General features: G+C 41.3%; 3 protein-coding genes across 5 annotated transcripts; all 3 read right to left on the bottom strand.

The window, feature by feature from the left end:
* Positions 1–186: 186 nt before the first annotated feature.
* On the bottom strand, positions 187–8,187 carry naglu (N-acetylglucosaminidase, alpha). The gene is made up of 6 exons (XM_055150417.1): positions 7,670–8,187; positions 4,730–4,877; positions 3,666–3,812; positions 2,930–3,015; positions 2,526–2,782; positions 187–2,311 (listed from the first exon to the last, which is right to left on the bottom strand). Exons 1-6 carry the CDS (start codon positions 8,080–8,082, stop codon positions 1,107–1,109), a joined length of 2,256 nt encoding a protein of 751 aa, XP_055006392.1. The 5' UTR covers positions 8,083–8,187; the 3' UTR covers positions 187–1,106.
* Positions 8,188–8,443: 256 nt separating this feature from the next.
* Positions 8,444–18,228, bottom strand: LOC110154167 (signal transducer and activator of transcription 5B-like). 3 transcript variants are annotated; one of them, XM_020918119.2, is made up of 19 exons: positions 18,089–18,228; positions 17,624–17,758; positions 17,391–17,547; positions 16,897–16,986; positions 16,273–16,450; positions 13,816–13,946; positions 13,483–13,634; positions 13,244–13,399; positions 12,998–13,177; positions 12,846–12,933; positions 12,420–12,542; positions 12,102–12,194; positions 11,756–11,962; positions 11,592–11,686; positions 11,342–11,484; positions 11,047–11,202; positions 10,917–10,971; positions 10,689–10,784; positions 8,444–10,038 (listed from the first exon to the last, which is right to left on the bottom strand). In XM_020918119.2, exons 2-19 carry the CDS (start codon positions 17,749–17,751, stop codon positions 9,915–9,917), a joined length of 2,352 nt encoding a protein of 783 aa, XP_020773778.1. In that variant the 5' UTR covers positions 17,752–17,758; positions 18,089–18,228; the 3' UTR covers positions 8,444–9,914. The 3 variants fall into 3 exon arrangements, with proteins under 3 accessions (XP_020773778.1, XP_055006217.1, XP_055006218.1); XM_055150242.1 differs by lacking the exon at positions 18,089–18,228 and adding an exon at positions 17,886–18,026; XM_055150243.1 differs by having other exon boundaries at positions 10,025–10,165.
* Positions 18,229–19,188: 960 nt separating this feature from the next.
* Positions 19,189–27,115, bottom strand: cavin1b (caveolae associated protein 1b). Its single transcript, XM_020918171.2, has 2 exons — positions 26,458–27,115; positions 19,189–20,827 (listed from the first exon to the last, which is right to left on the bottom strand). Exons 1-2 carry the CDS (start codon positions 26,968–26,970, stop codon positions 19,901–19,903), a joined length of 1,440 nt encoding a protein of 479 aa, XP_020773830.1. The 5' UTR covers positions 26,971–27,115; the 3' UTR covers positions 19,189–19,900.
* Positions 27,116–27,898: the final 783 nt, after the last annotated feature.

Below are 27,898 nucleotides of genomic sequence, written 5' to 3'. Positions count from 1 at the left end.
AATTCATGTGCATGCGGCTGTCCACTGGATGGCAGTGTACTTGGTATATTGATGGGACTTAGCTGGATATATGCCATTATTGATCTAGTTCAAGTTTGACAAGTTTGAGAAATAGAGATGATGAGTTAACTCAGTATTTCGGTAACTTAGGTTTGGATCACCTTGGTGAAATAAGACTACAGTCCATTATAAATCCCAAATTTAATCACAGTCACAGTAATGAGCAAATACATTGTCCTCTTAGTCTTCAGTGTAAACTAAAATACAAACAAATGGAAAAAAAAAACTGAAACTGGCTGTACCTAAGTACATTTGTATTTAAAAAGTAAGGATTTCAAAAGCCCTTAAGTGTAAAAAAAATACAATTTGAACAAGACTTTAGAGGAAAAAAGGGCAAACATTTTTAGTGGCAACAACAATATGGAAATATGGAAACAATATGGAAGATCTGTGCCATATATGGTATTTTAATTACTGAAATATAAAAACAATTAGCGATGCAAAGCTAGCTTTAATGGCAACACATTGCCTGAGACAATGTAAGAGCGTAGGAATAGTCCTAAATACACATAATAAGATAATTACCGATAATGTTTTGATACATTTCATTGAGATCATGTACCTAAGAGTTTGTTGTTCTGAGTGTTTTCAATGTATGCAACTACACAGAGTTTTGAATGGTAATTTTTTTTTACCACAAATATTACAGTATTTAAAAACAACAGCTGGATAGACTCAGAAAAAAAAAAAAACATTCTTGCTGCTGCCAATGATGGGATTGTTAATTGTAATCACAGCTTGTTAGGGTTCAAATGTTGTGAGCGCCATTCAGAAATTGGGATATTGACATTAAATAAAATCAGTGGGTGCATGTTCACCTATTTTTCCAGTAAAACTGAGTAATTAGTTAATTTAGGTCTGAAACCACCCCAAAAAGCAACTCACTTCTTATATTTGTGCAGTGAAACACTTTAAGACAGCAATATACAAAGCCCTGGAGCAGGTTAAAATCTGCCAATATTCAGTAAATAAGGCTGTTGTTCCATTGGACCCAGAAGTAGAAAAAATAAAGTTACGACATCATCACATAATTTAGTATTAGTGGATTACAGCTTCTTTAAGGCCTGTGGGTAATATTTCAGAAATATTCTGTGGGCTATCTCATATGTGTCCCCCTGAGGTTTACTTGGATATTTCCGTTGGTTGAAGATGAAGCCCCTCTCCACCTGAAATACAGCCTGGTTGAAAGTGTCTTGTTTGAAAGGTGTCCCACTGTTGAGGCACTCCACAAGAGTATGCACAAACAGCGCCCACCGCTGGCCATAGTAGTCCTCCATGAGGCCGCCCCACTGCTTATTGGCATAATCCAGGATCTCTCCACTGGGACCCCACAGGGTGAGCTGGTTGCGGGCGTTCATATCGTACAGTTGAGCCTCGCGCTCATCCAGTGCTAAGGAGTGGGCCCTCTCCAGCCACACGCCCAACAGGAAGCCACGCTCACTGTTCAGAAGGCGGTTCAGCTCTGGCAGAAGGTCATAAACCAGCACGCCCCCCGCAGTCAGGAGCTCCGGCAACTTGTGTAAGACAAATGCCTCTATGATGTCCAGATAAAACCACGAGGTCATCACCTCCAGCACCTGCCGTGTGACATCCACCAGGTCATAGCGGAACGTCTCCTTTGACATGAGCGCAGGAGCTGCATCCATCAACAGTTTCCAGGCCTGGATGAGCTGCGCGGGCTCGTACCAAAGCTCTGTGTTCATGTGGAAGGAGGGCCGGCGCACCAGCGGACTGTGGTTGTGGTTTCTGTAATGAGCCACTGTGCAGTTATACACACTGGCAAACAGCAGCTTCCAAGCAGTGCCGAGGTTTTCCTGTGTGCTTCCATAACGACGGATTGCATACAGAGACACCCATTTGGCCAGATTGACAGGCTCCTTACGCCAGGCCAGCTCACTCATCAGCTCATAGACCACTGGATTCTGCTCAATGCCCTCAGGTGTCATGCCTGTGCCAACCATAGTGGAGTTTGGGAAATTCATTGCTTTGAATGGCCCTGAGTTGATGCTCTCTACTGTGCCAAAAAATCCACTGTTGCCTCCAAAGTTATGCAGCATGCACCAGATAAACGGCTGTCCATAGAAAGACTGTGTGTAGGAGAAAATTGGTTCTGTTTCAGCAAACAAATCTAGCACAATCATCCGACCAAGTGGCACTCCATGGAGTAAGGCCTGGATCTGGGCCGGCTTCCAAAAGGCAGCGTCACTGAAGAAGAGCCAGCCTTGCATGAGCCAAATAGCCTGAGGGTCCACTGCAGTGCAAAGCATTTGGTCAGAATGACCCCCCATGTTAAATCAAATATTGATTTTACTGATAACAAATGTATCATTGATTTATTCACAGTTACAAAAACATTTTGCATTATAATATTTTACATTATATAAATATTACGACTATAATCTGTGCATACAAAAGGCTAAACCCAGTAGTATGCTCTCTCTAATATGATGAATAGAAAGACTCACCTGCTGTCATGGTGCTGAAGACTGCTCTGCTGACGGATGATAGGTACGCAGGGTCCGAAGAGGGCGGTGTCATCTCATTGAACGTGTCTGTGTTATAGATATGATCTGTGCCAAACTGTTTGACCACTTGTGAGAGGAAGAGGGAACCGATTCGGAAGAAGAGTGGGTCCTGGGGGTCTAAGACGTACGAGCAGGAGTAGCTGCAGTTGAAATGAGCCCATGGTCCCAGTCTTGTTGCATTTGCATTTGGATACAATCTAAAACGGAAGAATTAGGGGAAACAGAAAACTCAAGCTTGAGTATTGGATTACAAACATATAAACGTGATCTTCTAATAGTATATTGTAACACATGCTGCACAAATAATAAATACATATTGTTGTTTATGAGGAGTTTATTCTGACCTCAGGATTCCTTGAGGGATATTTCCAGAGAAGGCTGGAAGAACTGGAATCATGCCAAACGATCGCATTCTCTCTAAGATCTTAAACTGCCAATAATAGAAAAGGAGAAGAAGTCAGAACTTCTAGTCCATCTTCCACGTGGATGTATACAGTCCCCTAACAAAGCAGGCTCAGAATAATGCAAACTGTATAAATATCCATAAGAACAAAAAGTAGCATAAATGTAGCTGCACCAGTTTCTAATAAAGACATAAGTATGGCCATCCACTCTTTAAAATTTAAATCTTTAAAATTTAAATGACTACTCCTTTCACAAAAACATAGTATGTTATTTGACATACTTGGTAAAGTTCATCATTTTAGTTCCTGGTTGGACATGGGCAGTCAATATTAGCTACATTTGTAGCAGTAACTCATGAATGAATTTCATGACTATTATCAAGAAACCATACTTAGATAATATATTACAATATTTTCAGGTATCTTATTTGGTCTATGGCTTAAAAAGTTAAAAAACACAATGGAGCACTTCCTATATTACCATATGAAATCACAAGTTGGAATGTGTGAGAAAAAGGACTCATCCAAAATATGCAGGGTTTGTGCGTTAAACATGTGAATGAAACAAAACACAACTCCAGGTATGTTTTTCATGAGGAAACAACATTATAACATAAATCAGAAAACAGCATAATATGTGCCTTTTCATGCTACAAATGGGTACGTGTGTGAGGACCTGGAGGCTGAGCTGAGTCACATGCCAGGACTGGGGCAGAGGTCCCCCGAAGCGGAACATGTTTGCCATTCGGTTCCAGGCCAGAAACGCCGGTCCAGAGAAAAACTCCTCTATCTCTGTCTGGTTTAGACCCAGAGATCGATACACCTAATGCACACAAAAATGTATCTTCAAAATCTTCCTCAACGGGGCACTACATGTTTTAAATACAGTAAAAGAACACTGAAATTAATATTCAGGACTTCCACAGAGCTGAGTAATCACTTTTTCATATCTATACTACGGAATTTAAAGATGATTCACCACAGACAAACAATGCAAGAGTGATGTATAGAGTAAATGACAGTAGACAAGAGGTATGTGTTCAATGGAAAGGAGGCATCATGTGAGCCTTCCATAAAACCAAACACCCCATAAGTACTTTTCATTACTGTGTGGGACAAATCTCAGACCCAAAGGCCACTCTGGGAGATTACGACTATATAAGGGAATATAAAATGCATCTGGTCTTTGGTCAATATAACATTTCACAAGCAAAATTTTAAAGGTCGTATATTACACAAATTGACTCTCGTGAGCTTTAAGTCATGTTATAATGATTTTTAACTCATCAAAAACATACCTAGATTTTTTGTTTTGTTTTGTTTTCACACATGTTTGAGTAATCCTGGTTTATTAGTCTTTTATTAATTCTGTCTACATTGCCAAAGATCAAAATGCTCTCTTCCTCCTTGTAATGTCTCATAGTGGTAGATTTCAAGTTAACAGGTTTTGCATTTTGTTCAGTTGAGATTGTAAATTCCAGTGCTGAAATCAACCAAATAATTCTACTGAAGGTGTACTGAGTTTAAAAATGCAGTGGAGCACTTCTTGTTACTACATGGTATCATAAAGAGCAACAGAGTATTTTCAGTTTGAAAGAATTCGGCCTAAATATGCAGGATTTGTGTGTTAAATATGTGTGAATGAAACAAATCACAAATCCAAGTATGTTTCTGATGAGGAAACAATACAACACAAATCAGAAAATAGCGTAATATGGCCCTTTAATTGGAGTTACCTACCTCCTGCCATAGCGCTTCCTGTCCAGTGAAGGCCAGGGGCAGGTTTATCCCATTTAGGGCCATCCAGTCAATCTCTCTCTCCCATCGAGGCCAGTCCCACCACACAAACGAGTAACTGACCGTGCACACATTCTGGTAGTACCGGAACCTGCATTACCAGCAGAAACGCTAGGTTAGTTTATTTGCCATTTGTAGTTAAAAAACACATTGGAAAAACATGTGCAAAAAGCTCAAAATGCTCCATGAGACATTAAAAATGACCACAAACAATAGACAATCATTATAGATAATACTGAAATAAACAAGCTGACACTGAAATAAACAAGCTACAAAGATTAAAAGGTGCACTGTGGAACTTTTCAGTTGGGGGACCACCACTTTCTTGTTTCCTTTGATATGCCATTGCTCTGCTTGGAATGATCCGTAATATGACAATAAACAGATCTACCTTACATTTATTCAATTACAGGCAGTTTGCTCAAAAATACCTAGGAAATTAGGGAGTCTGACTCTGAACATTGTTGCCTCTCCACAGATCTGACTAACTTCATCTGGTTTGGTCTCCATGAAGATAAAAAGGATTAATGCTACACTGTGAGCAGTCAAAGCAATAACATCTCTACTGAGAAAAGCATTTGATGAACCTCCACCAGAAAAAAATACACAATGTACCTTTAAGGAGCCAAAATATTAAGGTAATTAAAATATTAACAAAATCAAAGTTCAAAGTGCATTATTCAAGCTTATAACTGCTTGTGGGAAGGGTCTGAAATACAATATTTACAGTGTAAAGATTGTATTTCTGTATTTCTGTGTAAAGTTTACACAGTGTAAAATGTTCCAGACACTTAAATTAATAAATAGAATTACACTTGTATATAAGTTCCCCTTTGACTTGATTTATTAGATAAAAGGGGTCTACATTTGCATTGTCATTCAGAGGTAGATTTTGTTGAGTCATAAGATCAATTATTCACTTTTTATGTCAGTTATAAGTAAGTTGTAATTTTATAGATGTGCAAAGTGCAAAACTGCAGGAAAGCATGGATAATATTACTCTTACATGACAAAAACAGTAAAGATAGAAATGAGCCATATGTACATACATTATGTTCATTAAAGGTTCTATATTACAAAAGGTTAACCCTTGTGAGCTTTAAGACATGTTTTTAAAGTTGCTACATCATTAAAAACACACGTAGTTACACTTTGTTTCATTCATTTGAGTAAGCTTGGTTTAGTAGGCTGACTACATCTTCTAAATTCAAAATGCTCTGTTCCACCTTGTGATGTCATAAAGTGGTAGTTTTCAAGTTAACAGCTGCCTTTTATCTTTAGTTCAGCAGAGATTGGCAATTCCAGGGCTGAAATCATCCAAATGACTCTAGTGAAGGTGTGTGGAGTTTAAAACACACACAATGGAGCACTTCCTGTATTACCACATAACATCACAAATTGGAACAGGGCGTTTTCTATTTGAGAGAAGACCTCAGATTAGATATGTAGAATTTGTGTGTTGAACATGTGTGAGTGAAACTAGTCCAGGTATGCTTTTGATGAAGCAGCCATATTATAAGAGATCAGAACATTGCATAATATGGGCCCTTTAATATGTGTATTAATGATGTATGAGAGGATAACAGATTGTACGCATGAAATCCATGATGTTGAACTGTCCTGCTTCCTGTGCCTCATAACTCCACATAAACTTTATCGCAGCAGAGCATGTTTAAAGGACTTGGGGTCATGAATGCAGGTCTGCTTTTTCAGTGCATGACGGAGGCACGCATGACATAACTGTGAGGAGATGAGGCGACTGTAATGAAAAAAATCTGCCATTGTTTAAAGGGCTCATGCATGATTGTGATATCACCGTCTGGATAAACCTGTATTTGGGAGAAAGGGTGTGTTGAATGCGGAAGACTATTACAAATTAAACCAGCAGTAGCTTTAGACTATCAAATTTAAAAGGACAAGAATTTAAAGTGCCCTGAGAGAGTTTCCTGACTAAGTATGTGTGTAAACAGGGCCTGTTGTGTGCAGTTGGCACTGGGCCCAACACAGTGAATGGCTTTGATGAAAAACAACTTGAAAGAGGCTGTTTTGCTGAGCTCAGTTGAAATATTGGAGTATTCCTATTGTGGTCTACTCCCAGCAGCTGTCATGACTGCGTCATACCAGGGAGCAAAACATCCCAAAACCCCTTACTCATTTGGACATGACAAATGAGGACATGTGGAGAGAGAAACACATAGGATGTGTTCAGTCTGTATAAAACAAAACAATACTTAGGGTTTCATCAAAGGCCCAGAAAAAGTCACAAGACACAGGGAGAACTTTTGAAATCAAACCAAAGCAGACAAACCAGGCTTGATGCAAACACCTGAAGCTGTAATATATTGTGTACAGGCTATCATACATTTACATTCAACACCATGAAACATATAATCTATTATTAACAAAGCCAGGCTAACTATATTAAAGACTTTCTTCAGTGGCCAACACACTGTAAACAATTGGATATTCTCATTATGAAGAAGATGTAAAAAGAAGTTGTAAAATCTTAATTAAAGTTCCTTTTGAATCAGATGTCCTGCTTTTACACCTGAGCTCACCTGAGGCAGAAGTGGACCAGAGCGGATACCCTGCACACAGGACTGCTGTCCCCAAACTTTGTGCTTAGTTTGGCAAAAAGCCTTTACTTTTGATGCACCATCTGAGTGAAACTCCCAGAGTTAATCTCGTACAGAGAAACATATATAAGTTGGCCCTACCTACACACAGGACACTCTTGTAAATAGGTTTTTACGCTCAGTGTGTGGTTTCATCCTGGTTGAATAAAGAACTGAATAAATTTATGTAGGCTAACGTATCGACACTAGATATACTTGATATTATTCTACGTATGTGTGTGTGTGTTTTACGTGGTGAGTCGGTGACCTGTGCGGGGTGGCGATGCGCAGAACCCCGCTCAGTTTGGGCAGAGGTCGCGGCAGGTCCAGCTGGTCTCCGGACCAGGACACGTGACAGTTGCAGAAGTATTTGAGGTAATTGTAGATGCCAGACGACACGGCCACACCGCTGCTGCCGGTGACCACCACTCTGTTGTTCCTGGTGGAGCGGAGCTCGCACACGTCCAGACTGTCGTTGGAGAGGCTCTTGTTTACGGACACGATGAACTCCGAGGCACGGGTCCCAAGGAGCCTGTAGAGCAAGCCATTCACAGCGTCGCCCTGCGCCTGCTCACTGCTGCCCGACCGGAGGTGCTCCAGAGTGGGGAATCTCCGCTGCGCCGTGACGCTCTCGCACAGCGCGAGGAAGATGAGAGACCTCCAAAAGGAGCAGGAGAGCATCTTCACCCACTGTCAACACTCGATCCCTTCGTAGCAGCACTTTCAAAAACATTTCCTACTTTCTCCAAGCCAGGAAGCGCCACATCACTGTGAACCAATCGGATACTGCGCTGTCAATTCTTAACTTGGCAGCCAATCACGAAAGGCGCTGCATTCCAACTTTCTACCACTATCACGTGATCAGTCATATGATGGCTCTGATACTATTCTCTTAAAGCAGATCAATGTCCATTTATAAACATGAAGCCGTACCAAAGTGGAGTCAGAAAAAGCAAAAGCTGCCTATAACTTTAATCCTAAGAAAATAATCTTGGTGAAGGAATCTATCATTTATTTAAAAAGTCAAGACACAGAAAACGAGTTTCATATAAAAGTGTTTATTTATCAAAATAAAACAGTTCCACATAGCTGTACACCACACAAACTGGACTACAGAGATCTGCTGGTGAGATCAACTTTAAGTTAGAAGTAAACAGTATAGGTTTACACTAAAGCATAAGGCAAAAGCGCTGAAATAAGCAACAATACAAGTTTTGGCTTAATTAGAATGGACCTGATTACAGAGATATCTATAGGCTGCCATAGTGTGATTTCCTGAGGTTAACCGCATTCACTGTTACTTTGTATGTGCAAGTCTTACATAGACTTTGACAGAAAGTGGAGCTGTAGAAATTATCCCAGAGTTTCTGCCCATTAGTTTCCATTAGTAACAATCAAGGCACAAGCATATCTATACCCATACAAGCATAAGCAATTTCAAGTGCACACAAGCAATTGATTCAACAGATTTTTTTTGATGATCAGAGATTTCATTGGGCAGACTTAAGTCTCAATGGCCCTACAATATCAATAGTGCAAACATTTTACAATGACTGCACTCCTGGTCTGTGTATGTCAAAAAATCTGCCTGATTTTGGCATACTTTTTTGTTCTGACAAAGGCAAATTAGTCCAGTAATAAATGATTATGCTTTTCATACAATAAGCTTTTTTATACATAATATGCAAATAATTGGCACAGGTTGCTGTAATATTCTGGCATTACTTTCAATATTTTAATAGAACAAATTACCTGTTCTAAAACCTGATAATACTAACTCAATTATCAATAGTTCAGGCACAAACATTGGGTTTTAAAAAGGCATTCTGAAGCATAAAAATATTTGCAGGGCAAAAAGGCATTTATACATTTACATCGAACCAGGCAGACGGCAAAAAATTGTCACAAATTTCTTGCGATCCATATTTGAATGTATTTATAATTCAAGCCATGTAAAATTGTGCAAGGCAAGTGTAGTGGATAGAAATAAATGCCAATTGCAACATGTATATATTTTCTTAAATCTAACTTATAACTTGATGAATAACTGGTCTTTTGGGATTTGCCATTCTTCCGCTTGTTTCTCAGAAAAGTACTACTACCATACTACTGTCTGACGAAGTGCTATTTTAGATATTTCTGACATGACAGATAGAATTACATGGTCATACATGGGAACAAACAGTAATACTTAGCACAAGCTAGCCCCACTATGCATCAACATTTAGTATATATTAATATATAAGTTGTTATATGGAAAAATAGTAATCTTATAAATGTAGATTGTTCCCAACTCACAAGTGTAAAGCATAATTAAAATATCTCACACACACACACACACACACACACAAAATGCAGCAATGACCAAAACCTTTGAACAAATTAATGACAAAGCCCTGAGAGAGGATAACAGGACTGGGTCAAACCAGGCATATTATTACAAACAAATGTGTTTTTAAAAAGGGCTCACTAGCCCCTTACACAAAGTTGGGGACTGGGTACGTGGGGGGTCCTCAGGTCTGCTGGTTTCCCCATTGGTTTGCCATGGGTCGGCGAAGCAGCTCCTCCACATGACGAGCCACATCCATCGTGTCCTCCAAGTCAAAGTCTCCATCAGCATCCAGCATGGCGTCACTCCTGACAGACAACAGCGCACATTCACTTTACACACAACATCATGGAAGGGCACTCAAGCTGAACCTGTAGGGGGCAGTATGGGAGCCCCTAGGAAACACTGAACAGACAGGGTTCTTGTTGCACAGCACTAGGGTTGTCAAAAACAAAACAAAACAAAAACAAAAAACACATTCATTGTTAGTTACAGTATCATTTAGTAACAAGGTATGAAAAGTAGACACACATTTACACAAACATGCATTAAACTGTACCAATGCGGAAAAGGTTTAGAATGGTCTTGATCTATAGCAGAAGTAGTTGGCCACATTGACAATGTTTCATATTATTAATTTGTATAATTAGTATAATGTTAATAATGTTTACAATGTTAGTATAATGGTTTGTATTGTGACAAAACTACAGCAGACAATCACAGACACAACAGTGCATGTGTCATGTCAGCATTAGCCACAACAAAAATATATGTCTGCATAGACCAAGCACTTAGATTCAGGAAAGTTGTTAGAAAAGTTTTAACATAATCTAACAGCCTGAAAAGAACCAATTTATCTATACATGTATTGTCAGGAGAAGAAATTGCGTGTTATCTACGTGTACTCAAAGAGACCCATGCATGCACACAGCTCAAGACGTGGCCCTATACTGCTTACATGGGAGGGTAAACGGTGAAGCTGCTTGGATGGCTCACAGAAGGGGATGTAGTCTGGTCCATGAAGGCGGGAGGTTCAGGATTGGGGCTGGTAAATCTGACAAAGACACAAACTTAGTCATCTGCATCAATGGGACAACAATGTCAACAGACTATAAAAACAAAGTCTCATAACAATACAGTTTCTAATTCATATTGTAGCATTATATAGTCAGAACATTGTACTCACTCTGGAACAACCTGTTTGATCTGTGGTTTGACATATCCATCAACTGGTGCTTTGGCTGTAAAAGAATGGTATAATTGTTTTAACAACACAAAAAATATGTATTATTAAAGTTAAACTTATATGTACTTACAGAGTGGGGGTGTGTAGTACTTGGCAAATACTTCGTTTTTAGGTTTATCCGGATACAGAAACAGCAGGTGATTGAGGTCACTGATGCGGTCAGCGAGTGAACGAATGGAGAAGTCCTTGGTGGTGTAAGGCAGCAGATTCCAGACAAGCCTCTCACCTGTCACAAAACACAATTAGACTCTAAGAAGGCATTCCATAGGTGAAGCAATAACAGTGAAAGAGTAAACCCTATATTTGCAATTAACAGGTCATAACTGACACTGTAATTTTAGAAATTGTTGTGGTTGGCAAACAACCTGATTTGTTGGGGTTCTCAGCTACCCAGGCAATGGTGATGCCTCCAATCTCTGAATCACTGAAGCGAAGCAGAAAAGTCCCATTTGGTTTGGACAGGAGCATGTCTTGGGCCTGCTGCTTGTTGACAAAGCCCAATATAGCCCTATTGAAAAACATAGCATATATATTGAATACTTACATCAACTTCAAAACATAATCGTACATTGTCATGAATATAAACATATACCATGGTAAAGAAATAAGACTAACCCATCATTCCAATGCGGCTTTAGGTGTTTTTTCATGAGCTCAACAACTCCATCAAACCATTGCCAAAAGGTAAAGTTGCGTCCAGGCAGGCTCTCCTGTAAATGCAAAATGAGCCATTATCAGACTGCTGCTGTGAAAATTCTAACACATTTACAACACTTTACCCTGTTGAACTGGGCCCAGGAAATGGTCATGTTGCGGAAGTCTTCAGGGTTGTTACTGGTGCTGCTGAATGCTTTTTGTGCCAAAAACACCAAGTTATCCTCAGACAGGCCTCGTGTGCTGTGCATCTCCGCCTTGTACTTCATGTCCAAAGTCTCACACAGCTGCGACCACAGCACTTTGTCTGGGACAATGAAGGGCACCCGACCCTGAGGAGAGAATATCACCAACATCCACTGTCAGACCTAAATTTATCTCTGGATTTCTTCATAATTTATGAAGTGAATGATAATGTATAAATGCAGGGCAGTTTGTTCTTTATTTAATGAAGATAAAATTCATACTGACTGGCTCAGCAAAGGCATTGTCCCACAGTACTGTAGCTGTGGCGTTGTTGTCTTGGCTACCATGAACGATTACCACCACTGGTAAAGACAAAGTCTGTGGAGTAGAAGACAAAAGTGATTCATCTAGACACTCATTGAGACTGAATGACCTTCATGTATCATGCCCTCTACTGGGATTTTGATGTGTCTCTGAATATAACCAGTGAGGGGAATATTGAAAACGTTTTGTAGACATTTCTAGAAGTTAAATTGTGCAAAATTATACTATGATGTATAGCACAATGTAGCACTATACAATACAAAGTAAGTATGCCCTTACCTTGACATGGAAGACAAGCTCATTGCCCCCAACACTAAACTGTGATTCAAACAGGACAGTGAACTTCTCCTCTGTAACTGACTCGGCGCCACGTCGATCCGAGCGTTTGATCCGCTTTAGGGACTGTTAAAGTGACACAGGAAGAGTTAAATAAATACTTACATTGTTTATGAAAATAAGCATTTCCTATGGTAAAAAACTCTGAGTTGCTTCTCACACCACAAGAAACATGCATGAAAAATTTGGCCTAGCACAGTAAATCAAATTTAAACATTATGTCACAATGAGTAATATACTCATCATGTCACTAAAATGAAAGCTGTAAATGAAATTATGTTTCTGCTTTCTGCGTTCAGAGCAGCGGTAAAAGCATTGAATCTCCTGTACTTAAATATGTTAAACAAAGCACTACAACAAATACAGTACCATGTTTCTGAAGTGAGCGCTGAGGGTCCCTGTGGCCTGGTGATACTCCATCACACAATTGTTGTTCAGGATTTCTCCACTGCTTTCACTGGAAACACAGAATTTTAGACAAAGAACGAGCAGATGTGTAGGAGAGAGCGAGACCGTCTCACCTGTGTGTGCTTTCATTCTTTAACAGTGCTTTGGCCTGCTGCTCACTCACAATTACAGCTTTGACCTGAGGTGGGTTCATGTGGACATTTAATTTTCCACCCACTAGGAGGCGCACAGTGGCTGCAAACTTGGTCTGAGTCTTTAACACCTGAGGTGGCTGCTTTTCAATGATGAAGGTGCTAAAACATATTTGATTGATTATTATTTCACATTCCAAAAACAAGAAAGCATTTCACAGTCCGTACCTTGTGACAAGGGCCGAAATGATGTCTGTGATATCAGCGTTGAGTTTGGTCAGTAGCTCTTCCATGGGGCCAGGCAGAGGCAGCTGCTGTGTCAGGTGTTCACAGCGACGGATCTGTTGCCTGTTCTGCCAAATTAGGTCAGCCAGTTTCTCACACCTCAAAGCAAAAGTGACACATGCAGTGTTCTGTTAAGTTTATATGCCTCCGCTCTCCATGAAGGTTCACTGAGCAAACCTTACCAGGACTGAAGCACGTCCAGGCTCCCTTCGTGTGGACCTCCATTGCCAGCCAGCTGCTGTCTCCGTTTCCACTGGATGAGCTCCTCATCCAAAATTAGCGTCTGCTGTTTCCTCAAGAGAGCTAAGGTCTTCTGGTGTTGTTCAGACAAATCCTTAAAAACACAGTCACAACCACACAGAAATCAAAGCACACATCAAAACTAAAAATGTAAAAAAAAAAAAAAAGTTAAAATGTATGTCAAGATGTAATCAACCAAAATGGTGAGGCTGAAAAATGCAGACTAAGATGCAGAGATTAAAGGCATAGTACATAAATGCGCAATCTGTACTTACAAGTCTGTACTTCTGGAGCGTACTGGCCTCTCTGGTGAGCCATGACTCCACTGTGGCCCTCTTACTTTGGAGGGCTGGCTCTCTCTGAGTGCGCTCAGCGGCTGGCAGGGAGGCAAGGCTACTTATCTGAGCTAAAGCACAAAACAGGCAGCATTACAATAAGGGCAATGAGGGCAAACAGGATTTTCTTCTTTCTTCTTCCCTTTTCTGTGATCAGTGGATGTAATACCGTATTTTCCGGGTGATTAGGCGCTCCGGGTTATAAGACGCACTGTTGTTTTCCCGAACTTTTTTCACATATAAACCGCACCGGACTATAAGGCGCGTTAAACGAAACACAACAGTTAGGTAAATCAGTCAAACTTTATTTAACGCGTTTACTCCTTACGTTAACTATCAACTTTGTTCATTTGTAACACGTAAAAAACAAAAAAACTGTCTGAGACGATAAATTGTCAGCGTATTCATAATAACTCATAATTGTTCGGTTATAACTAAAAATAACACATTAGGGCGTTTTCACACCGCTAGTTCGATTATTTGGTCCGCACCAGGCAATAAAATTGTTATTATGTAGCGAATACACTCCAGTGTGGTCCGCTTTCACGCCTGCAAACGAACCAAAACTGGTTCGATTGACGTGTCTCTGTTTCCCGGGAAAACAGCGATACCTCCAGTTATCAAAACCGATGTTCCTGTTAATACCACGGGCCGTCCTCATCTCAAATTATCATCATGAACTCATAAAACAGCAACATGTAGAACTTTGTACAAACTCACCGCATCAGCCCAGAGTTTGGGTAACAGCAGCAGCCAACAGCGCTCACAGTAGTGCGCAGCTCCTCAGGACGGAGCTGGGGTCTGGTCCTTGGTCTTCTGTCGTCCTACAAGCGCGTTGGTCAGATTGTCCGGAGGCTCCATCCTCCACGTGCTGGTTCCAAACGGTGGCGAGAAAGACCAGTGCTTGATGGACTGAGCCTGAGCGGGTACGTTCAGTCTGCGCGCTGTTTCCGTGCGGGAAAAGCAAGAATGTGCTGTGGACTACAGGTCCGGATGGGCTGCTCTGGTCCTCCGTGCTCAAGAACCGCGGCTGGTTCCAAGGTGGTGCAGCATCCGGACAGAAGAGTGAGTCCAGTTTGGTTTGTTATATGTTGTTCTGAGCGTCCGTCCTCCGTGCATTTGGTTCTTCCCGGGGAAAGCGCTTCCTCAGGTCGAGGCTCCCCGCTCCAGCTCCTCTGAGCCCGGCCTGAACCGGAGCTGCCCCCGCTGGTTCGGGACTCTGGTTTGGATCTAGTCCGACTGTACTTCTCACAGTAGGCTAAAAGCAGGGACTTTTTGAAGTTGTATCAATTTAATAGGCTATTGCCATAAAATTATTTGGTTAATTAAAGCCTAAAATAACAAATGCCGGTTGGTACATGATCAAGGGTTACACCGGGACCTCTCTGTGCGTGCAGGTCCTGAACAGACGTACACACCCCCAATTTTGACTCACTCTGGAGCCACATGTTCGCACACTGGTACTTGCTCTGATCTTCGTGTGTTACATTCTCTGTATTGGCCATTGTTGGTAAAATAATTCGAAAATGAATCTCGGCTGCGTCTGGACAACAATCTGTTACTGCGCTGGAGTCGAAGATCAATAGGGACGGAGATGTGTGGAAAAAGCCATCCGGTCTCTTAAGGTAAACTTCTCGCAGCCAGTCGCTCATCTTTTCCTCGTCCACAGGAAAAATGAGGAATCACAGTACGTATTACTCCGCGATGCTCCTGACTACGGTAGCCGTAATGCTGCAACTGGTGCGGCTTTGTCGTTTACTGAAGTTGTACTGGAACACTCGCATAAATTCATATAAAAGGCGCTCCGGATTATAATTTTATTATTATTTTTGGAGTCTTAAAACCGCGCCTAATCGCCCGGAAAATACGGTAACTATTGCCAGGTGGATACCAAAAATCCCGACTCAGAGCGTTATCAAACCATCAGTTTTACTTACACAATTGAAACCAATAATTATTCAAACACACAAGAGCAAGCTCTAAGCATACTCAATGGAAATGGTCTTTGTGTCTCCTGTGTCTTGAAAATGTCTCACCACACAGAACTGGAGTAGTCAGTGGGATTTAGGCTTGTGCATTGTTTCTGATTGATAGAGGAGACTATGGTGCCACCCCATAATCAAATTTTCACCCCCATAGTCTAAAAACTAGCTCAGCAAAGAAGTGGTAAAACAAATTAGACTTTATGCTTGTAGTGTTATCATAAACATATAGAAGTAATCATTTTTAATCTGTAACCAGTGTTTTTTGGTTCAACAGAAGCAATAAATGACAACATTTTGTGTTAACTAAAAACAATCAAATATGGATCACATGTGCCACCATAGTTTTAGTATAAATTCATGGGAAATACTGTGTATGGGGCAGTGACCGTAATGTAGTCTGCATGATTTTTACCTTGGATGCGAAGGTTCTCTTGATATTGAATGATAAAGTACTCCTGGCTGTGCTGAAGCTTCCTGAGCTCATTTTCAGTCTCCTGAGTGGCCAGCCGCAACTCCTCAAACGCCTGGTTGATCTGCTGATGGCGCTGGGACAGACTATCCATGGACTGACCCTCTGTACCACAACTCGCCTGTCAGCAAACAACACAAAATGAGCCACGTTGACCACTGCCCCCAAACACACTACAAAATCATAAACCTAGATTTTTGAGAAATTCAGGTAGATTTTACAGTTCAAATCAATCAATGAAATACTAGTACTGTACAGTATCTGTTACCATACCTCTCTCACTGAGTTCTGTACTGAAAACGCTGCACTGAAGGACTTGCTGGTAGAACTCCAGGGTAAACGTTCTGGTGACGTTTATTTTTAGAAGCAAGTTTACACAATTGTTTCAGAGCAATAGGAGTTCTAATAAGTGTTTATAAGAGCTGCCCTTTTTAACTTTTTAACTAACATTTCATTCACTAAATACAACTAAGCCCAAACGTTAAATCTATAAATAACTGCCCTTTTTAGATATTTGTTTAATTAGGCTATTTACCGTAAAATTCGACATGGTGGGATTGAACTTACATTTGTAGCATTTTGAACTAGCCTCTTCTCCGACTGCAGGATGTGTCGAATACAGCGTACAAGCTCCAATGGACTACGGTCATATGTGCTCTGTACACATACATTGAACAGTTGTCTGTTATTCTGGTTTTACAGAAAAACTAAACATAATACATAATACATAATACAATCTTTATTCTTTGCACTTTAAGAAACTAACACATTTCCAGTACTTTTAAAAGGGGTCACACATAAAGTACTACAGTAAGCACATTTCTCTATTGATTAGGCTGTCAAAAATGGGAATAATAAAAAATTGTCACGATTTATCTCATCATAATAGTAACACTAAAACTCGATGTGAAAAAACTTTTTGTGTTCCAATGTATTGTCCAGTTCAAGATGGTGAAGATTCTGTTTTACTATTCTGGGAAACATATGCACCTAAGTCTACTAATTTCCATGCCCAGAGACCTACCTGCACATTTTGGCCCACACTCATAAAAGAACCATACCTTTAACTGGTTGGCATAGTGACCGAGTTTAATCTTAAGGAGGAAACCATCCTCTCCTCCCTGAAGCTGAGCCTTTTTCTGGAGCTCTGCCACAAGGCTGTCCAGCAATCGCTTGGCTTTGACCTCCTCTCCGGGGTTTTCCAGCTCTACCGAATCCCTACAGAAGACACAGTCCACTCATCAAAAGATGGAAGAACAACAGCTGAATGATTTGACAACAAAAATCTGCCTACCATAGCTGGTTTTCAATCCACTGAGCCAGGTAGTGTCGCACTTCAATGGGAAAGTGCTGTCCATACAAAGCTTGCATCTGGTGCAAAGCGTCACCTTGTAGTTGCTGGGCTTGGATCCACATAGCCATGGTGCCCCTGGAAAAGCGAAACGTAAAATTAAGAGGTGGCGTGAGATATGTGATGTGGACCACCCAGGGAATTAACCTGTTGTGCAAGTTTCATACAGAAATACTATGGGCTTACACAATAACGACGTACAAACCTAAAATCAGTGGCTGGTTCTAATGTATTATTCTAATGAAGGAATGAAAACTGAACTGAAGACTACTGTGATGCACTGGTAATCAAGTTTCAGAGGCGTTTTCTTAGCTTGTTGTAGCAGCTGCGTTAGCTCGGTACTAAACCTGTGGGATTTGATACACGGTTTACCCCGCATAAACAGAAGGGTAACAGGTTGGCTCTTACGCAGCATAAGTAGCACTCCGTACAGACACAGTTTGTAGAAAAGTCCACACCGCTGGAGCTGGTGCCAGGGGCGCTCATGCTACGGCTACATGCTCCTTCCTCTTCCTCTGGAGCAGCTGCGCCAACCACGGAAGTACAACAGCCAGACTTCTCGAGGCTTCGCATGTCCACATCAGGCAAAGCTGACTCTCACTGTGCTGTCGCTAGATGGCGCAATTCTACAGGCTATACGCTCTGGCAACTGCACCTCGTGTCTGAAACTTGCTTCCTCAAAACAAGTGAAAGGTGTTTCAGTTTTGCTTTTGGGTTTCAGGTAACAGCAGATCATAGCACTCTTTGCACCAATCTGGAGGATTGAAAATTGTTAAAATGTAGAATTTTTGTTCTGTAATGAGTGAGTTCAATAAGTGAGTTTATGAGTTTTGTCAAAACTGAAATGAACAGGATCAACATTTGTGCTATTACCTTTTGGTTACTTCATGTCAACTGTCCATCTGGGAGTATAACATGATCACATTGTAAAATATGAAATTAACGAATAATGATAATCAGAGGTAGAACAAAAAATTCTAAACTGTGCCCTGGGTAAAAGGCATCTTGATGGGACCACACTGTTACGAGAGACTTTTGGAGGGTCCTTTTACTGCTCTTAGCCCTGGGTACTCGATACAGGTTAGATCCAACACACTGATGCCTGATTTATCATTGTTAAAATGTGCCCCGAGGTTGTGAATCACCAGGCTGCAGAAAACTTACTAGCAGCTCTCCCATGTAAGTCTACTTCAATAACACAACAGACCCACAATAACAGACTATGTAATTGATATTGTATTGCTATTCCAATAAATACTGTGCCATTGCTTTAATGTTTGCTCACTGCAATGTTATCACTCTTCATTCTTCTGTCTATCCTCACCCCAAGGCATGCCCAGGCTATGCACAAGATTAAGAATTATATTATTTATGTAAATAAACTCATAACCCCCAATTAAACAATTCATTTGTTTTTGGCTCTAATCACGAGTAAGACTTTTTTTATATACTGTGCTACTATTGAGTTTCATAATATCGATAAGAACAAAAGTGAAGTAGTCGCAAAATGAGTGAACTAGACTTTATTAAAGTGAATATTAAGCTAGTGGTTCAGCAAAGAATATACAAACAAACAATTGTGAGGATCTTCTGTGTTTACCTTGAAAACAAAATTACAATTTAGAGTTTACTGGGTAAGAAATAATGAAATAATGAAGTCAGCCAGTCAGCTTCCATGTCCCACCTGTGTGCTGTGAACTTTATCTGTGATGGGTTTCTATGGAGCTCACTGTTTAGACATATACACTCACATTTGCACATGTGATCAACAAATAAAAACACAATACAACAGATCAAACGAATGCACACAGTAAAATAAAGTGTGGACACTGGAGGGTGGTAGGCAAGAACAGAACAGTTATTCAGTGGATAATAGCTAAAATAATTGGCTGCAGCAGTCACAGTTAGGCTACAGATAAGGAGTCAGGTGGCATCTTAAAAACAAACATAGCTCTAGATTTAATAATGAAAAGAACATCTTCAGGTATGGGGCATGTGAGATACAGTGAGGGTAAATAATGTCTATTAATTCTGAGTGTGTGCTGAATAGACATATTGATGTACTTTTTGTTCAATATGGCGTGATTACTGATATTTGATATTTTGGTCACATTTTTTTCAGTAATTTCATCATTTCAGACTTTTCCCTCATAGGTCTTGTAATTAAATGGGACATAAATCTAGTGATAGTGTGGTGTATTGTGGTGTGTGTGATTCAAACTAATCACTGTCTCTGTCTTGGTCTTCATCCTTCTGCAGCTCCTCGTGGCTGTCCTCTTCGTCATGATCTTCAGCCTCTTCTACTTCATCGTGCTCCTCCTCTTCCTCTCCACCTCCATTCATCATTTCCATCTCTACCTCCACCGCCTCATCATGCAGCTCAGCGTCCACCCCACTGAAGGCCTCTCCATCCTGGGACACCTCGATCATCTCCGTGCCCTGCACAACCTCCACTGCCCCCTCACGGAACTTCTTGACGTGGAAGGTGAAGGGAGGCACCTTGTAGACGGCGGTCTTGGATCGGGCGTAAACCACATGGTCAGGAGTGAAAGCCTTCTTCACCTTGTCCCGGGATGTTTGCATCTTCTGCTTGCGCTCAGGGTTTACAGACATACGTGTTCCCAACTTGCCCATCTTCTTCTCAATGTTGTGGCGTGTCTTCTCCAGGTTCTCTTTGGTCTTTTGCCTGGTCTTCTCCAGGTTTTCTTTGGTTTTCTGTTTGGTTTTTTCTATGTTCTCCTTGGTTTTTTGTTTTGTTTTCTCAATGTTCTCTTTGGTCTTCTGCTTGGTTTTCTCAATGTTATCTTTAGTTTTTTGTTTTGTCTTCTCCAGGTTTTCCTTGGTCTTGGCCCTGGTCTTGTCCATCTTCTCCTTGGAAAAGACAGTTTTTAGGTTTTGCACACGTTGCAGGCTGCTGCGTTTGATGCGCTCGGCCCGTGTCTCCTCCAGTATGTCCTCCACGTCCACGCCCTCTTCATCTGAGGACAGGTCTACATGGGGCTTATCCGTGCTCTGTCCTGCCTCCTCTCCTCCCTCTTCCGCCCCCTCCTTCAGCTCCAGCATACTGCCACCTCTGCTCCCAGTCGCAGACTCAGAGGCCTTCATGGTTTTGGAGATGCTGAGTCTAGAGGGGAGCTTCACGTCATCCTGTTGGAACACAAATAAGGATGTGTTGAGCAGGCTATTGGCAAATACACAAATAGTTCTTTTGAGTAGAGAGGAAATATGGTATTTTAATGCTATATAGGTGCCTATAAGAGTTCCTGCTTGTTCATTCAGACTTAATATAACCTTGTATTTAAAATTGAATTGTTGAGCAGTGTTTCTCAAACAGTATATGTGAACTTGTTTTCTTCAGTTTTATACTAATTTCTCTCATCTCATTCTTTGAGAAAGTCCTTTCTTAGAAATTGTCAAACATTTGTGCAGTCTTCTTTTAGACCTGGTTTACCTGGTGGCTCCAGGAAGGCTAAATATTTTTTTTAGGTGGTGCTCAGTGTGAAAAGTTTTAAGAACTGGCAAAGCTAAGTGGTTATATATTATTTATTTTTGTTCCATTGTTGTACCAAGCTATACAAAGACAAGTTTATGTGAAATAGTCACTGCCCCCAGCCCACAGGACCCCCAAGTCTTAATTCTTTAACTTGCCCTTTTTTCATAGTAGCCTGTTCAAGGTTGTGTCCCCATATCCTTGTGAATGTAATGCTGCAGCTTGTTCGTGAAAAGCTGCTATGGAGTGGCTTCCTTTTTCCATTCTGCAGGGAACTGCTTGAGCAATTACGTCCCTAAACGTCTGCAGGGCTCACAGTCCCAGCAAAACAGGAACACACAGGGCCAGGACAAAAGCCCACCGGACGACAGGATGTGTGTAAGAGGGAGATCCCTTTGTGGAAACATGTGAATAATCGGGTAAGTGGAATCATACTTCAAAATCTCTGACTTCCATCTGCGTAGAAGAAAAACAAGCTGATGATGTAACCAGAAGTGTCAGTGTCCATTGTGTGGGCTACAGTTTAATTAGGCCTTTATGAAGCCATTGTATTACAGCACTGGAACTTGGCCTTGGAAGAAAGCTTTTTCCTTCAGGGCCATATCAGAACATTTTCACTTCTCTCAAACACATGCACATAAGCTGTCAACAGAGTGGCTATGAACCCTGAGGCTAGCTATAGTCATTCAACATATCACACATAAAAGATTATAGTAAACTCAGAGGTGATAGACGAGAAATACACAGCAGGTCTGTAAGTGTATAACATTATTATTTACTGTACAAACGCACTCTCTAGACTGTATCTGTGTGTGCATGGAAAAGGGTTTGGGAAGTGGAGCATTCACCTTGGTGTCGACTTCCTGACCCTCCTCTTTTAATGGGACATTGTTCTTGAAGCGGCTGCAGGAAGGTCTCTCAAAGCCGTGGAAAATACTGTACAAGCCTGAGTTATGCACTGGGCGTGTGTCTACCCTCTACTGAGGACGCATGTGGTGAAGGAGGGAAAGCTGATTTTATGAGGGCACAATCATCGCTGTCTTGTGATTTCTTTCACCACAACACCAGTTACAACCCCTCTACCTCTGTTACTGTGTATGTTTGTGTTTCCATGGAAACACTGCCGGCTTGCAATTATGCGAATTTATGTGGCCAGTATTTGATTTTTTTTTTTTTATCTGCATGACTCATGGCTCTTTGCGGTGCACTGTATTTTTTCTAACTGCGTAACTGAGTAACCACCATCAGTATGCAAGCTAGGGACTTAAGGCAGCATTCGTTGCACTAACTTTCATTCATCAGAAGACATTTTGATACTATATTAATTTGAATGATCCTAATCAGAACTTTATGCAAATAAAGTTGACATAAATATCCTATCCTCTTCAATCAACACAAGCCAACATTGTGTAAGAAGTTAATTTGATCACATGGCCAGTCTTTTACTTTATTGGCAGGATAGTCCACTGGGTCACATGAGTCTAGCCTAGGCTGGGTGTGCTGCCAAGCTCTGATGTGGTTCTTTTGGGGAAGACACTGGTCTGACTTTGAGGCAGTTACACTTTCTTTCCAGTATGTCCAATACGTGCAGATTGATGGTGCTCCAGCAAACACAGGCTATATGGGGGTTTCCACGGCTGCACTAGTGAGGCCTGAAGCAGTTCCCAGTTCACTGTATCACACAGCTGAAGAAATAGTTTATAGCACTTGATGGCTCTGAAGGGGTGGCATCATGGCCCTATACTACCATAGACAATGCATCAATGCATAGCTACAGTGTTGAAAAATATTTGTTTAATCCTCCTTATCTATGCACCCAATGACCAGTGGAATCATAAGACACTAGTGATTGTGAGTCAGCCCCATCTGAGTCATCTGAAAAGGGTTTGAATCCTCACCAGCTTCACTTTTTTATTCAAGCATGTGTACTGAGGAGTTGCTCTACTGTTGCTACGAAAATATATATCATAATGGAAATTATTGTTCACTTGGCTCAATGAGGGCACATATGAAAATTTAATTTGCAAAATAGATAAGTGACATTTAAATTATATATTATTTTTTGCATGTAGCTGGTTTCAACTGAGGGCAATTAAAATACTGCATGAAATACGGTCAACTTACATTTCACTGATATTATCGGTAGTAGAATGTCACAAAAGGAAATCATTTTGTAAAACACAATTATTTGTATAAGAAAATTAAATTCATGAATCTCAAAGTTACCAAAACAGGACTACATTCTCCCAAAGACTCTTTCCTTTTCACAATCAAACAAGTATGTGATGGTTGCTATTTTTAGACGCCCCTCTGTTGTGTGTGAGCCCCCCCTATCCTCGCCCTGTCCCCTCAGTCGGACACACTCCAAGCCTCATCACACTGGCTTCATGAAAACATTCTGCTCTTTGCTCAAATATAAGCCTGAGATCTGATCTGGAAACAGTTAGGCCTTCCATTGCCATTTATGGAGAGGTAGTGAAGAATGGCCTAAGAGTGATGAATTTACATGCACTGACTTGGAGCCTGAGAAATCCCAGACAGCTGCTGGCGTATCTCTGAATCCTTTGAAGGTGTGTTCAGAAGAACTCCAATAATTTGGTAATTTTGATTATGTAAAATATGCCCAGACCAAAACATCAGATGGAGTGCTTTTTCTCTGTTTTTCTATGATTGTGGTCCCTTGTCATATCATTTATTTTAATCAACATTTTTATTACTACTTCCCTACTTGTGGTGAAGTGTACTTGAAATGTAGACACAGTTAATATTGGTCAGTGCATTGTTTATTTTTAGTATCATCCTAATTGTTTTGAGTTCATGCTGCTTTAGTTATCCTAGTCATATCCTTCCAAGTTCAAGTTTCTACCTGTGTTTAGCAATGAAGATTTTGGTATTTGAAGGCAACATGTGTACATACAGGTGTTGCTATACAAGTAACTCTGCAGTTTATGAGATCTGAATCGTATGTCCACTCACATAACTTAAAAAAGTCCTCATTCTTAAACCACACAAATTTGGTGACAGGGTTGCTCAAAATGTTAAAAGTTATTAATTGGGGACGAGTTCTCTCAAAATCCATCAAACAGAAAGATATAATTTGCCTTTTATTATGTTATAAACATCAGTGCAATTCAAATAACCCAAAATGACATTTGTTTTCATCGTTTGCAGATGTTGCAGGTGTTAGGCAAATTGAATGAATGGGTTGTTGTTGATAGAAATAGTCATGATGAGGCAAGGATCTTTGCGGGCCGTGGAGGAGTCTGGATGCTGGGATGGGTGCATTTTTCTGAAGGGTGGAGACATGGAGGAGTGGAAAACAAGGCTGTGACTGGTTCCACATGAGGAAGAGGCAGAAGCAGACCATGCCTGCACCATATATCAGCTGTCTAAATAAAGTCCCATTACATCCACACCACACACCTATACATCCCACAGTGCAGTGCCGTAGAATTTACCCATGTGGGGGGTAAATAGTGATTATTATAACTGATAGCTCCATAAATAAAGGCCTATTCTATAAAGTAGGACCCATAACGTTTTTCGAAACTGCTATGTATCCAGCCAGGTACCAAACAATATGATACTGTGTGCAGAGGGAGCTTGACTGCCTCTTGAATAAATAAATGAATCCTTATGCCCTCTTGTTGCCAGTTCCAAAACAGTCCACGTTTTGAATTAGTGAAAGCCAGAGAAAGGCATTTCAGGGGGAGTTTCTCTTACACAAAGCCAAGCCCTTGGCAACAAAAGCCACAATCTGCACAAGTTTGACATCTGACTGTGCTTATGAGAGCGGAATGTATTGGGAAATCTATCTAACTATCTCACCCAAACATCCACCTAATGAAATGAATGCCTGGATATGATGATGGAAATTGGATGATGATTTATGGGTCTAGAACATAAAAACAATGCAGTGTGGCGTGTCACGTCAGGAGCGCTCTAGGTTGCAGAATACAAGTCTAACTAACACTTGGAAAGAGTAGGGAGAACCACTGAGTCAGGGCTGGAAACTCTGAATGTTCTTACACCATTGTGCAAAAAGCTCCGAGCTATTCCACATCACCCCCAGGCCGACGCACTATGCTCTGTTCTGTCTCTACCGGGCACAACTTTGAGGAGGCCTGTGGTATTTTCCATCTCCTTAATAAAAAGAAGCTGATGATGTGGGGGCCAGAGATGACGCAGTGTGTAGAGTTCACATGTGAAGACTTGTATTTTTAGAGTCATGAATATTGTACTTAGGGAAGAAAATATCTCCAGGCAGTGAAATGCATTCAACAACCATGTGAAAGGGACTCGGCATGGGAAGAGCATTGGACATACATGACAAAACTATGTCCCATGAGATTTTTAGTTTCAAAGGAAAACCTAAATGAACAATTTTATGTTTTTAACCTCGACTATTGAAGTACACCATCTATGCCTTCAGTACACCTGGCAAAGGACAACAGATGAAAACTAGCCCTTAAGCTAAGCCTTGCATATTATACAGATACTGTTGGTAAGTATGCATTGTCTGTGTAATAAATAGATGAAAATATATAGTTTGATGCAGTAATTTTTACACCTGTAAAACGTCATATAATTATTGGATTTACAAGTGTGGCCTGGAGCGAACTAAACCAGGATCCACCCAGATCAGGTACACATAAACTATGTAAAGGCCCCAAATTAAACCTGAACAACACTGAAAAATAGTTCTTGGTACCATCTGTAAAATTTGCACCACCAGTTTAACTAGTAACACAATTGGGAAATATTATAACCTATCTCTTTGCACACAGAACTCACCCTCACACAGGACACACCCTCAGGACACCCCCTCTCACAGGACACACCCTCACAGAAGACTACAGCTGTGCAATTAGTCAAATTAATTTGATTAATTCAGGTTTTTAATAATCAAGATTTTGACAAATCGCAAAATCATGAAACCAAGAATTATCGTGAAACAACTTTACTCCTTTCTTACTTACAAAGCAAGGTTATTGTGCAATTACAATTAGATATCAATACAAATGTAACTGAAGGCAGCTTAGAGTATTATTATATTATTTTTGTACTGCCATATCACCCTGCACAGGACTCACTTTCACACAAGGCTCACCCTCAGGACTCGCCCTCACGCAGGACTCACCCTCACATGTCTTACTCTGAGGATTCATTCTCTCACAGGACTCAGCCTTACACAGGGCTCACCCTCACACAGGACTCACCCTTACACAGGATTCACCCTCACACAGAACTCTCCCTCACACAGGGTTCTCACAGTGAGGGAACTGACCTGGTAGATCATGACTTTGAAGTTCCGTCTCTTCAGCAGCTCTGCCTCATTGGTCTCCAGTTTCTTGATCTGGCCTCCTTGCTTCTCGAGGGTGGCTCGGACAGTTTTCACATTGACGCTGACCTTGCGCACCTTCTCCATCATCTTATTCACACTGTTGGAGGTGGTGGTGTGGCTTTTGGCCAGCTTGAGCAGCTCTCCCTGGATGGAGGTGACAGAGCGCTCCATCTCCTGCTGTCTGGTCTCCAGGCCGCTCTGTGTTTGCTGGATCTGGTCCACAGCCCCAATGATCTTGTCGAGCAGCGAGAGCACCATAGCCCCGTTCATGGGCTGATCTACGGGAGGCTGTTCGGCGGCCTGCTCTGCCTCTGGACCTGCAGAGGCCTCAGTCTTCCCCTCAGCTGGCTCTTCATCGTCTGAGGGAGGCAGGTTGATCTCGTCGTCTGAGATCTCAGTGAGTGTCTGTGGCTCTAGAGGGACGCTGGGCTGCTCCAGTGTTTCCATGGCTGCCATGTTTGTAAATCTGCACTAATAAATTCCTGTGTAATATTGTCAGGTCCTATCAGAGCTGCAGCTCCTGACCCTCCTCTTGGTTCTCTGGTCCTTGAAGCAGTTGGAGTGAGTGTGGATGGGAATGCCACAGCAGGCAGAGAAACCTCCAGGCAAGCATCAGCCCACTGTCTTTTTTCTCTCTGGCTCCCCCCTTTTTTCCACTGCACACTTCTCCACTCTGGGCCCTCCCATTCAGCAGGGCCTGGCCAGCCCTGCACCCGCCTCAGTGCTCTGTCAGTGTGTTAGAAATGTACAACCCTACAAGCTCAGGCACAGCTCAAGGAAGGAATGCCCAGATCTGTTTTGACTGCCTTTGTCTCAGCATTATAGTTGTAGATATTTGTCAAACACGTGGGTTCATTAAAAAGAAGGACAGAAGAGCTGTGATAATAAAAATGGAATGACATAACAATAATATTTGAAATAGTTATTGTGCATATTGAAGTGATTCTGCTAACAATGAAGACTTTGCCTCTGACCAGTTCATCCATTTTTATCAACTGCAATAATGCAACATGGTCTAAGATATTCTAAAATTAGAGTTTAATCTTGAACCACAGTGCCAGCCAGTACCCGCATACTTTCATCTATGTCAGCTATTTCTACTTCTTATTAGAAATTATGATGAAAAACACAAGGCATGCCACACTGAAGCGTGGGGCTGCAGTGAAGGGCTCATGTACTCCGTGGGAGTTCCCTCTGGCAATGGTCCAGTGACCTGGGCAGAGCCTTCCACAAAGTGGAGAGTTCAGACCTGACTGACTCAACTCCTGGCCCGATGTGGAGTGTTCCACTCTGCTCCAGTCTGTCTCTGCTCTGTGGACAGCACAGCACTACTTCAGTGTATGGCTCTAAGTGTCACTGACAAGCTATACCAGCAGTGTAGAAT

Source organism: Boleophthalmus pectinirostris, unplaced genomic scaffold, assembly GCF_026225935.1.
Source record: "Boleophthalmus pectinirostris isolate CB_2022bp ecotype Guang Dong unplaced genomic scaffold, ASM2622593v1 HiC_scaffold_14, whole genome shotgun sequence".
NCBI lineage: Eukaryota > Metazoa > Chordata > Actinopteri > Gobiiformes > Gobiidae > Boleophthalmus > Boleophthalmus pectinirostris.
The sequence above is the reverse complement of the archived record's forward strand: the minus strand, read 5'-3'. Positions and strand labels throughout refer to the sequence as shown.